Source organism: Clupea harengus, chromosome 15 (genome assembly GCF_900700415.2).
Source record: "Clupea harengus chromosome 15, Ch_v2.0.2, whole genome shotgun sequence".
NCBI classification, from domain to species: Eukaryota; Metazoa; Chordata; class Actinopteri; order Clupeiformes; family Clupeidae; genus Clupea; species Clupea harengus.
Window position 1 is genome coordinate 1597743 of NC_045166.1, and position 13154 is coordinate 1610896.

General features: G+C 41.7%; 1 protein-coding gene across 5 annotated transcripts in view; it reads left to right on the forward strand.

Moving 5' to 3' along the window:
* Positions 1 to 7113: 7113 nt before the first annotated feature.
* senp6a (SUMO specific peptidase 6a) overlaps positions 7114 to 13154 on the forward strand; it is a 28385-nt gene continuing 22344 nt past the window's right edge. For 3 of the 5 annotated variants that reach the window (XM_031581134.1, XM_031581137.1, XM_031581136.1), the window contains exons 1-4: positions 7114 to 7450; positions 10982 to 11075; positions 11980 to 12040; positions 12731 to 12840. In XM_031581134.1, the coding sequence (XP_031436994.1) occupies positions 7423 to 7450; positions 10982 to 11075; positions 11980 to 12040; positions 12731 to 12840 (293 nt within the window). In that variant the 5' untranslated portion in view covers positions 7114 to 7422. The remainder of the gene's footprint in view (positions 7451 to 10981; positions 11076 to 11979; positions 12041 to 12730; positions 12841 to 13154) is intronic. The other 2 variants (XM_031581135.2, XM_042709863.1) reach the window with 2 other exon arrangements.

The following is a 13154-nucleotide window of genomic DNA, read 5'->3' on the forward strand; positions in this document are numbered from 1 at the left end:
GTGTGTGTGTGTGTGTGTGTGTGTGTGTGTATCTGTCTCTTTTAGAAATGTTGATTATCTAAAGCATGGAGCTGATTCAGCAAAATAAAACCTGACTAAAAATGAGTCCTGTCCTAGCATCCCCTGCTAAACTTAGGAGTGAAACCATCATGGCCACCACCTCACTGTGAGGAGAGGGACAACAGCCTAGCTCATTATGGATCTAATTGAGTCACTGAGAGGCTCTCTGCCCTCCCCTGTCTGCTAATGTGCAGGGGTGGTTATCATATTTCAAAACCTTTCTCTTGGAAAATCACATTGGGTTTTGTCTGCTTCCTGATGTCAGTGGTTTTGGTTGGAGGAAGCATTAAGTATGTGTACATTTGGATTGACTTCGGAAAGCTTTCTCTTCTCGTTCAGTACATGGGGGTGAACAGAAAGGTGGGATTAAAGCGTGAGGCTTGAACATGCTAGATGTATTTGATGTGAATTACATTAGTGTACTGTAAGTGCCATATTTTTAGTGTTAGTTAGTTTTAGGCTTAGTTCTTGAAATGATAAAGTAATACTTTTTGGATTTATTTCAATGGGACTGAAAAGTCAAATGTGAGTTTTGCTAATAGAGTCGTTGGTATTTGTGTTCCGGTCACACTGGCTTTGAGTTTGATAGTCACACTCACATTAACACCGACAGCCATGGCATTGCGGGGTGAATACCTATATCCGGCACTTGCTGTCACATGGCAACAAGGCCTATTTTTGAGGTGTATTTAACGGGCTAGTAAAATCAAGGTAGGGCCACATGTCACAGTTTATGTGTTTGTACAACTAAAGCAGTATGATATACACTGTACTGTATTCAACTCATTTGGCAGAAGAACAGCTTGGAGGGGTTTTCTTTGAGGGCATTGTTAGTGTGACTTCCCCTTTCAGCAAGCTGCTGGTTCTGCTATCTTTCTTGACATGCGATCTGTTCTCTATTTCCACTGAGTTAAAGTATGGTCTACTAAAAGAAATGCCACACTTCACTGTGTACTTTAATGTGAGGTTGCCATCCACTTTACTGTGAGTATATGTCTCACAAGGCATCTATTATGCACTTCCTGTCATTTAAGGATACATTTCATTCACGTCATTGTGGCTCTGTAAGGTGTTATTGAGTATGAGTGGGTAGTGTACTGTCATAGTCCTTCTGTGAGAAGGTAATGTGCTGTCTTTTCTTGGGACTTGTTGACAGTATCACAATAACAGGGTTTGTGTGCCTGTGAAGCTATGCCTTCTTACCAATATGGTACATCCATGACTACTACTTACAGTATTTTGGGGAGTATTTTCTTCAATAATGGAGAAGAGTTCTTAATGCCTCAGGGGGTTCTTGAAACCCTCCGTTTCAGTTCCTTCTCTGTAATGTGCAAAGTGAGGATGAGAGCAAACAGTGACTGTCTGTTTCCACATGAAAGATTCACACAGATGTAAGTTATGAGGCTGACCCTGGGCCTCTTCAGTGGGTGGATATGCAGTGACAGAATTCCTGCATTCCATTACGGAGCCTATTAAATCATCACATGACTAATTGAAGAACATTATGACATTTTTTTTCTTCTTTAGGGATCCAAGCAGAAAATCTGCAGGAACCCTATTGTTTATTATTGGTTCCTTCTTCTTTCGTAAAATTGTCTGGGCAGCAAAAGCTCTAAGCTGTTCAGGCATCAAACTGGTATATATGTTCCTGAAGTAGGAGAGAGCTCACAAAATTGTAATTACCTCCTCATGACTCTATAATTTCCCTATAATAAGTACATTTGTACATTTGTATTTTGTCTCTGTTTTGGGTTAGACCAAAATAATTTTTTCCCCAAAACTCCTTGAAAGCTCAAAAATCTTATGACGAATCTAATCATTTACGCCAATTATCACTACATTTGGTATTCATCATCTCCAGCTGACAAAAAGTTGTTCTTTCTTTTTGAAAGTTACATGTCAATCAAAATTTAAGGCGTGGCCCATAATTATTCTACAGCCAATGTCTTGTCATGTAATGATCCAAATTTAATGAAACGTGACACATCCAATCACTACAAGATTCTTTGGAAGCACACCACGTATCAAGAAATGTCGTACATAGGGGGTGCTACAAGACCTACAAGATCCACTTAAATTTGAAATTAGGTATACTTATACTTATACTTGGCTCGATTTGCCTACATTTCCTAAACTGCCAACTGGCTGGCTCACTAACTCGCCAAACAGTCAATAAAAATTCAGCAACCAGTATTTGGCAGTTCGAATGGCCCATCTTGATGAAACTTTATAGATTAATTTATATTAGCGCATAGAAGCTGTATACCAACTATGAAAGAAATTGGCCACAGGGGGCGCTATAATACGCACATTTACGTTTTGGCTCACAGCTCAGCGACTGCATAGGCTAGAATAAAGCTTCTTCCTTCCTCCGAGCCCTTATAATCTCTCAAATTAAATTGGCCTATAACTGCTAAATTCCACACCCAATGTTTTCCGCCATCTCAATTTCACAAAAAGGGCGGGAAAGCAAACTTGTCCAAAGCACTTAATCCTATTGTCACAAAATGTGCTGTGCCTCATCTTTAGACCATGCTGATAAAAAGTTGTTAAAATAATTTGTATTCGTCATACCGTTTCAAAGTTATAGTCAAATGAGTCTTCCAGGCATGACCCCTATTGACTCTATGGTCAATATCTTGTGATGTCAAAGATCAAATTTCATTCAAATTGATACACTTAATCACTACCACATTCCTTGGAAGCACATTACGTTTTGTGAAATGACCTCCATAGGGGGCGCTATAAGTGAAACATTGCAGTATCTTGAGGGGATGCATATGTACAACTGTTTCTGCCATGATCGAAAAACCTAATAAACAGATTTAAAAAAAGATATTGCAGTATCTCAAGAACCACTTAAGCTATACGTTTGAAAAGTGTGGTTGTACTTGGTTTCATCCTTTTTCCAAATTGTTCTTGTCATGCAGTCTTTACGAAATGCTTTGTGTCATAATCACGTAAGTTACATTTGTAAAAAGGCATTTTCATCTGTAACTTGTTGTAGGACGTTTGTCTGACTTACAGGGAAGTTGGTATTCTACATCTACAGACCTTGACGGAATGGAATTCTGACGTTTGGATAGTAATCATGCAAGTATAGTTTGTGAGATTTCTGTGTGCATAGTTGAAACCATTTGTTACATTAGACTACTTGTGTTGTCCAAATGGGTTGCCTTTCATACAGGAAATGCATTATACCAACTGAGCAGTCATTGAGCGAGACAATGACATTAAATCAATACCAATAATAATTTATCAATAATGAAATTCAAATGTTATTGCACAAACATTGAGCTAGATATTTCAACCTAGATTCCAATTTCCACAGCTCTATGTACGAAAGTGGAACCAATTTAGTTTTTCATGAATTACGGTATACAATGGGACATGAAGTAACAGCAAAAGCAATGCACTAATACTAAACAATGTAAATCTTAAACAAACACCACCCCTAAGTGCAACATTGATCAATGTTCAAACCATTACTATCTTATAAGCAGAAATACACAGTTGGGCAAAGATCGGTATTTTTAAACAATAAATACAGAATTGTTTATGTCTCATTGCTGACCATTTCAAAGTGACAGCTGCCATTTTTCCCCATTGTTCATTTGGTGGACTAAGTAGCAGTCTGTTAAAATGGTCTGATTCTTCAAGCTGCTGACAATATCAGACAACAATACAGACAGGAGACCAAAATGATCTAGGACCAAAGTGTTTTTTGGGATAAGTTTCTTCACAATGCTGCAGCTTCCCAGGTGCACCATGCTTTGTGTGTCAGCTGAATGGAGTGAAGAAAAAATCCTATGATCTTTCTCAGTCTGTTCATTATCAACTCTAGCTACTGTTTGGACCCCGATGAGCACAGCTATATTATTTGTCTTAAGTTTGTTGATCTTTGGTAACATTTTTTCACAGTATTTTTTTTATTACTTTGTACCATAGATTAATCATCTGCCAATTTCTTAAATTCAGTGACTAACGGAAATTTTTTCCATTGTACAACGATAGAAACCTAAGCATGTGTTCCACAAGTGTGTGCATGCTCCTGTGATCTACCATGTAGCCTGCCAATGACATTACAACCGAAGTGTCCCATTAGCATCTCCAGCCTCGTTGACAACACGACAACACGACAACATCAAACGTGTGTCTGAGACGGACTAGTGGGTGTGTTTCAGCACCAGAGCCAAGGCATGAAAGTGGACTGTTGTTAGACTTGAGGTCATTTCAGCACAAAGATATTATTGATGTCTGTGTGAAACTCTGACTCTCTGTTTGTGGCATAACCCCCTTGGGACTACTTCATTTCATTCATGTTATGGGGACACGGCCATTACTTATTACAGACTCTTTTACAACAGTGATCATTACATGATGACATGTTGTGCTCTTTTGCTCCATATAAAATACTAACTCATTTGATTGGTGGCCCTTTGGCTTTGAGGCAGCCAGAAAGCAAACAGGGTACATGTAGTCAGATAAATGAAAACGTTGTAAAGACGACATGGAGCATGCGCAAAAGACAGAAGTCGAGATCCAACTAGCAATTTTCCAATTGCTGAACGACTTCTCTACCACCTGAAATCTACCTGTTACCACAGCACTCAAACAGGACTATTTAGAATTGTGCACTTCGCGATAACCCTCGTTTGTGTTAAGTTACCGTTTTGAAACTTCCGTCTATAATAAAAATCAGATTTGCTGATATAGGCTATTGCTGACACTTTTAAAAACCGGCTTTGAACAATGGTCTGATGCAAATAGATTAAACAGTGCTAGATTAAAGTGTGGCTTGTTAATGTCATCCCTTTTCTAACCAGCTTCTTAACAACATCGATTTAGTTAATGTTGTTGCTGTTATGAAGTATCTCAGCGGGGTTAAGGGTTCAGGCTGAGGTTGCGAGGCGGGGCGTGGGGCAATGACGTCATCGTGTCAAAAAAGGTGCGGATCAGTCGTCCACACAAGCACAGATCCGCTGGCGTGTCGAAATGTATCCACTCGGGGAGCCAACCCGCCGTATTCGTGTGGACGAAAGACAGATGCGACAAAACATTTGCCCGGATTCAGGCAATCCCGGTTCCGTGTGGACGGGCCCTTGGATGAGCTAGGTGTGCTAACAGCTTGGGTGCTTCAGCTCCTCAACAACAAAAGCTGTTCACCCCAAAATGTCTCAACTGTATGGCCATTTTCTTGACAGCTTGCTTGCAGCAGGTCTTTACAGCTTGCTTGTCACAAATATAAACCACCTCATCTGCTAGCTAGCATGGAAGATAAGGACAAAAGGGGACCTGAATTAGCTCCTCTGTTTGAATTGTTTGTGGTGATTTGAATTCTGCCACCCAATAACTCCTGATGTGACGAATTGAAGTGTGCAAATGTTTGTTATTAACACTGGAGAACATGCAGAACATCGCATCTGACTTCCTTTCCAATGTCCGCTGTGACACAAGAGAAGACATAGTACCAAAATAAAATAAAAATCACAATATTAAGTAAACATCACTATACTTGGCACAGCTTCACGATAAAGTTTCACGATAAATTTGTGGCGAAAACAATTGTGATTTTACAATGTATAGATTTCTTATCCCACCTCTGACCCCATGACAACCGATGGATGCAGCCTTGCAGGCCGTGGATGCTATTACAACCCACAGGACCAGGACTGTTAAGTCTGGCATTCAGACAAGCGAAGGGGTAGGGCAGATCAGACTTCTTCATCTGAGGCATGTAGTCTAAAAGAAAGTCTGGAACAGTTCCTCCTGCCATCCGGTCAGCTGTTCAGAAAGAGTCAGATAGACTGTTTAGACATGTTTCGTGTCTAAAATATAAACTGCGTCGTATGGTGTTATTGTTGGACGCTTCTACACTATGGCTTTTGTCCTACAGTAACAGGAAGTGTGGGACTGCCCTAGCAAAGAAGATTCAGACGTCATTTAACATTAGGGCAGATTAGAGACAGTTCCCATATCAGAGGTGATAACAGGTTCTCAAGTTGTCCTCTGGCTAGGAGAGACACTTACACTTAGAAAAATGTGTCAGTTGTTGTTATACGAATTATATGATGTTTCTGGAAAAACCTTAATTTGAAGGTAAATGCTTAATATTCCTGTATTTCTGGGTCAGAAGTAGCACCAACTTGTAGAGATCTGTGGAAAACATTTTACAAAACGACTGTAAATTAAGGTGACATTTGTATGTGCTCATCATGTGTAATAGTGTCAGTGTTTAGTAAAAAGTAGTGTCAATAATGTGATGCTTACCTGGGTGGCTCTGAAGACGCACACCATGACTGAATATGTCAGGTGCTTTCATCAGAAAAGTAAAAGAAAGTATCTTACTCGGCTCAACTGTAATTAGTGGGGTTTGAATAATTATTTCACTAAATGAAACACACCGAAAAAATATTGGTTTCCAGTGCTAGATCAGATTATCAGATTGTCTGTCACATCAACTAGTGCTGTTTTTGAGAACCAGGGTGTAACAGTAGTGGTATTTGGCGCCACCTACCAGTTAAATGTGCAATAAGACGATACCTTGCCTATGGGTGCATTTCAGGCCTTCAGATAGTGAACTTTTGCCGAGGTGCTGAGGTCATTTCAGTGCAAAAACAAACAAACGGGAAAAAATACTTAATGTTGTCCAAATATAATTAAAGTAATAGAAACAGCTTTTGATTTTTAAATTTTGTTTGTAACCTATACAGACAGTCAGCAGTCTGCATAAAGGACTAGCTTATAGGTTACTGTTACAACTTTTAACTTTGTTAAAAAAAAAATGCTATCTGAAGATTTGTCCTCCCGATCACTCGCCTACACATTAGTGTTTTAAAGGATGTAATGATGGCACAGCAACTTATCTGCCACTTCAGGACATACTTACCATATCTTCAAATATTTTCTGGTGTATCAAATTTGACATGTATGAAATGTACTTGTAAACTGTCATTAACTGTTTTTGTGTTTTAAGAAAATAATTATATTTTAAACTTAGAGGAACACACACTGACGTTACTTGACGTTAGAATTAAACTAGGCAGGTTACTGTATCAGATAGCCAGCTGAGTAGCAAATACCAAACAACAGGGGTGGACGCGGCGCAACGCTAGCGTTAGCTAAACTCTTTTAAAACAATTTGAATCTAGGTGTGCAATGCTTAAGTGCAACATAAAAAGACATATTGGTTTGCCTGGTGTCTGTAAACACTAATCCCTGAAACATATATGAAGATTACAAAATATTTTTCTTGACAGTGAAAAATACTGGGACTGCATTCTGCTGTGCAAGTCTCATTCGGCAACGTAGCTAGAGAACTGAGGAGCACTCATCCTCCGTCGATGACAACATGGAGTAAACATGGCCCACAAGAGCATTTTTATTGAAGGTAAGCTACTACGCTTTCTTTTAATGCATGTTTGTGTCGTTTTCCATCTCTCGCATCGGTCTTGATCGTGTTGAGATACATATTCATTTGTAGCTTACGCGGCAATTGATGGCAAACGAAAATCTCTGTAACGGTAGAATTATTTGTTTAGCGGAATAGCTTGCCATGCTAGCTGGTCCAGAGGCATTTATGTGCAGCACGGCGGGTAGCTTGCTGGCTGTAAGCTCACCATTGATTGTTAGCAGGCAGCTAAACAGTATGCATTTTTTATCAGACACTCGGATTTTGTGACAGGAAATGTGTTCTGTCAAAGCACATATTATATTAATTTATATTCCATATTAATCAATAACGGGCCATTACAGATGGATATTTCTATTGGGTAATGATAATCCAGCAGCTTTAGCCATTATACCACTTATTGGATTCGCTTCATAATAGCTAGCAAGCTATCTTTAGCTAGCATACCTCCCTTCGCGAACCCAGTGGCTCTAGGTGTCGGTGTGAGTTTGGCGGCTATGGAATTGCTAGCTAGCTAACTAGCCAGTTTAGAGTAATTGAAGCTAACATTAGGTTAGCTAACGTCAGCGATAGTAATACGACTTAAACCTGTTTCACAGCAAACGTTTTCTGTTATACTCCCAATAGGTTTATGTTACTCACGATTTGACACCAGCCGTTTTTTTAATGAACACAGTGGCTGTTATACAAACATTGCCCAGGGGCACCGGACAAGATTACAGACAAATTTGCAATCCTGATGCCTTGTCTGCCTGTGTTGAACGGCCTCGGCCTGCTAATGTTGGAAGGTTCAGTTGTTTGGTAGCCAACAAAATGCCAATTGTTTCAACAATGCATTCTCCATTAAGGTATGAACAGACTAGTGTATGCAAATACACCAAAAGTATTAAACTGGCAAGATTTAACAGTGTACAGTTCTCTACTGTAATCATTCGCATGCCTGGAACTAGATTCTCCATTCCACACTTCATAGCTAGCTAACGTTACTCCACTTAGGCCTGATACCTAATATGCACAAAAGAAATTAGGATATTTTCTGCAAATCTTATTTTCTTCACAAATGAAAGAGTGAGATTTTCTCAAATCGTCTTGTCTTGCATGCACGTCATTCAAGCAAGCTTCGAAACGTAGACTACCTTTCAGTATCAAACAGGACCAAGTATATAAAGTGGTTTGCAATGTTAGCTAGCTACAGAAGTTGATCAACTTGAGAGGAAAAAGTGAATTGAAAAAAAACTGACACTTATGTGTGGAATGTGCCATGTCATATTTTAGTCAACCCTCATAAAGCAGTTTTATCACTCTATTGTACATAGAAAACAGATGGGAAGTAGCCTAGTTTTGCAAAACATCACCAATTATGCCTAGGCTACATTTTCACAGTATTGTAATGTTCTGTACTATTGCTTCCATGCACCAGTATCACTGCACTGTTAACTTGCCAAAGATGACCTCCTGTCACATTCTCTCACAAGCCTTCACTTATTGTACAGCCTACTAGCAACTGATAGGCGCTTCGGCATGACACATAAAATGTAAGTCTATTTGAACTGAACTGAAATGGTTGGCTTTAGCACATACGGTATCATGTGGCTCCAGATCAGTCACATCTACACAGGCAAGGAAAAGGTGACCTGATTCCAAATTTGTATGTCACATATCAAAATGGCCAGCTGTAAGCCTAGAGTTGCGTTTCAGTGGCTTAAACCTACTCATCAGTTGAATGCAAACACTCGCTATGATAACATACTACAGGATTTTAATACTTCATTTGTTGCAGCTCGCAGCTCACTATGCAATATTGAATGTTCTGGGCTAAATTTGGGTTCGTCTTTCCCATGAAGATGGGTCCGTCCCTATTTCAAGTTCTCTCTTTGCATGGCCATTCAGATCTATGCAGCAGCCCTACCCTATAAAGAGTTAGGTGCAAGGAAGACTGTGACTATGTACCGAGAGCTCAACAGCACCAAGATGTAGGTAACTAGCTGCCCCTGGACTGGTTTGGCTGTTTTGGCATTAGCCTCCATGGGGTACCCATGTGTAGCACAGTGGAAACAAGGTCTCAGTCACGGCATCAGATTTAACACTGCACTCAGTGTGTGGAAGTGAACAGCCTCCTAGGGCTGCAGCACATTTCTCTTTTAGGTGCAAATGCCTCAAAGGCATTCTGATATAACAAATATCCATTGAACTACATAATATGGAGTACTAACGCTAGACTTGCAGCAAGTCAGGGGTGACGTACCACCCCAAATGGCTCATTGAGCTTCATGCCACTTTTTTATGAAGAACATTTTGGAATGGTGACTCAAAGCATTGTTTTGTCTAAAGCTCTTAAAATAGTATTCAACCTTCAAGGCCAGTCTGTCATTTATTGTAATCTGCAGGTTCCAGGCCAGAACTGGGTTGCTGGAGGCCCTAGAAGATTCTAGAAGAGTATGGCCATGATTTAATGATGGCTACATTGTGTCTGCCCTTGACTTAGGCCTATTTGAAATCTTTGTGGGAAAACAAAATGTAGTATTGAACACTGACAACTCTCTTTAACACTATTTAACTTCTGTTTTGTTTGGCTATTTAAATAGTGGAATAGATGTGCTCACAGCGTAGGCACGGCCTGGAGGCTAATAGTGACCAAGGTTTGCAGAACACAGCAGTATTACGAATCCCGTAAGTTGGTTATAAAATGATGACCTAGCACCGCTCCTGGAGGAAATGGCCCAGCGCTTCCCTACTCGGAGACTGTGTGTGTGTGTGTGTGTGTGTTTATGGGGGGAGTGGTTAGAGTAGGTGAGCAAAGCGACCCAGTGTGGCCTGCCCTGGTTTCGTCTCGGTCCTTCTGCATGCCTAATGAGGGAGGAAGCTATTTAGCAAGTCACCTCACGGAAGAAAAATAAATCCCAAAGCAGTGGACTCATTCTCCATTTCTGCCTCCTTGTCAAAGCTGTTTTGTCAGCCCCTGCCACAAATGGCCTCTTTTAGTAATTATTAGATCAGGTGATTATTGAAATGGTCCTCCACTTAGGCTGTCTTAGATCATGGTGCTGTAGTAGTCACCCATTTCATCGTGGTCCAGACGGGTGAAAAGAGCCCTTTCATGGCCCACAATGGACGCATTCTGGTGGCAAAAGCAGGTGGTTTCGTCGTGGCCTTTTGTGTCCTGTAGTCAATAGAGTGTAGGCAACCAACACTGGGCTCTAACTCCGGTGCTCTGTTAGGGCATCTACATGTCGAGTGCAACAAGAGTGAAATGAAATAGCTGCAACAGAATTCTCTCAAAAGGAACAGCGGTGTCAGTCCAACCCTTACCTAACTGAAGTACACGCTGTAGCGCACTGCATCAGAACTTTGTGTTCATGACGACAAGAAGTACAAACACCCAGGCCATCCACATCCACCGTAACTGTTGTAATTGCATTGGTTGTGTGAGGTTGCTGCCAGCAGCCTCGCTGGACTAATCGTGCTGTGTTGTTTTCTTGTCTCCCCTGCCCTCCTACCTTCCCGTTCTAGCTCTAGATAGATCAGAGGCCAAGAGAGATGGAGGTTACAGACAGAACTGGAGCTTCTCTCTCTCTGGTGACTGTGAAGAGCAGAGGAGGCACGAGTAAGCCCTTCTCTCTCTCTCTCTCTCTTTCTCTTTCTCTCTCTCTCTCACATTGACTCTGTCTTTCCACTGTCTCACCACTCCATCTCTTTTCCTTCCTCTTTCCCCTCCTCAACTCTCTCTTTCTTTCTTTCTTTCTCTCAGTACCTCTACCCGCTGTGCCCCTTTGTCTATTTCCGTCAGCTCCCTTTTTCTATCTCGCCTCCTGCCTGTTTGTCTCCATCTCCATCTCCACCCCTCTCTCTTTTCTCCTCTCTCACTGAAGCTTATCTCCATCCCTCTCTCTTTTCTCCTCTCTCTCTCTCTGAAGCTCATCTCTGCATTCTGAGCCCTCCTGTTTCACTGCCATCCACCCACCCACCCCCCCCTCATCTCGCAGACACTCTGGATCCCAGTGCTTCAATTGAAACGGTCACACCTGTGGTTTCTGATTTCAGCCCTGTAATGGCCATGTTCTATTCTGTGCCACGGTGTGAACCTCTGAAGGCCTATTATGAAAAACGCCACTGCACTCGAGGCTGCCATTTTCTGATTTCAATCAGACTGCAGGCTGAGCTTCCATTATCTAGTTATTGTTGCATCCATAAATGGAATACATATGCACACTGTCATTACCCCCCCCCCCCCCCCCAGAACACACACACACACACACACACACACAAACACCAGAGATGGCAAATGACAACTAGGCTCAGATTTGTACATGGTCTCTCTTTCAGTGCAAGCTGAGAACATAGCCCAGAAATGTGCACATCTCATTACGCCAAGCATGAGCCAGTGGCATGTGTTCCTGAGTGTCTTTCTGCCTCTTCACAATGGTCAAAACTGAATTGTCTTTTCATAAAACACGGCTGGTCTTGTCTCATTTTCCTCTCTCCGTCCTTCTCTTTTCTCTGTTTTGCAGCCCTCCCGTGACTATGGATGAAGCTGGCGGACCGCAGGAGCTCTCCCCTGAGGGGTTGAAGGTACCTCCCTCGCTCGCTCTGCTCTCTTTCACTCTCTCTCCCTCGCTCTGCTCTCTTTCACTCGCTCTCCCTCTCTCCCTCTCTCTGTCTCTCGTCCTTCCTCTCCCTCCATGAAAGGCTGTCATCTTTTTTTTTAATAGATGCCAGTCTTTGTCCTTTTTTCCCCCCACCTTATTCTGTTCCCTGTGGGTCTCTTGTTTTGCTGGCTGCGTCTCTGCCTCCGCCTGCCTCGATGCCCTTGCTCAGAGTGATGGCAATGTTGTTTTCCAGCAGCACCACTCACTTCCTGTTTTGCTGGTCCTTGCTTCTTAATTAGCTGGAGCCCTTTCACCTCCCACAGAATGCACAAGCGTGGTATTTATTCCCAGACGGACAGCGATGGCACAGTTCATTCCTCCCACCACACACCCTCACCCACTCGCATAGATGCACTAACACACCTTTTAAAAGCCCATTTCAAATCTAGTCACTCTGGCTTTGCCGTATATGCTTCCCGTATTTGTTTCTTCTTTCTAGCATTTCTTGACATGAACATTCTAGCATTTACCAGGTCTTCTACTTGGAATGCAGGGCTGTAAGTGGTCAAGCTGTTCGCTCAGCAGCAGTGGCAGATGCATCATCAGATCCCTGATGTGTTTCTCTCCGTCGCACTCATTTCTGCTCTCTCTCCTTCTTCTCCCCCCCCACCAGTCTCCCCCCCTGAAGCCTTTCGCAGAGACACAGAGGACTTACGAGAGGAGGCCAAATCATCCCAATCATTTTAGGGCTCTAAACAAAATGGGAGCCAATAAGATGCTCAGGTAAACACAGCTACTTCTGGGGCTTAGCTCTTTGGTTGCTTTGCATTTGTGGTTGTAAGTAAGTGCTTTTCGTTTGAATGGTAGAGTAAGTGTTCGCTTCACGAAGCATCCCTTCTTCTTGTTTTTGTCCACCATATGACAAACGAAGATGTGTGACGACTAGTTTAAAAAAAAAAAAAAAAAAAAAGCAGAAATATCCAAACGATGAAGTTTCATTCAGAGTGTAAGTGCATAAGAATGAGTGAATCGAATTAAAAATAGATTTCTCCTCATCCAGCTGCTTTTCTTTTGAGGTGATTTGATTTGAACTCTGT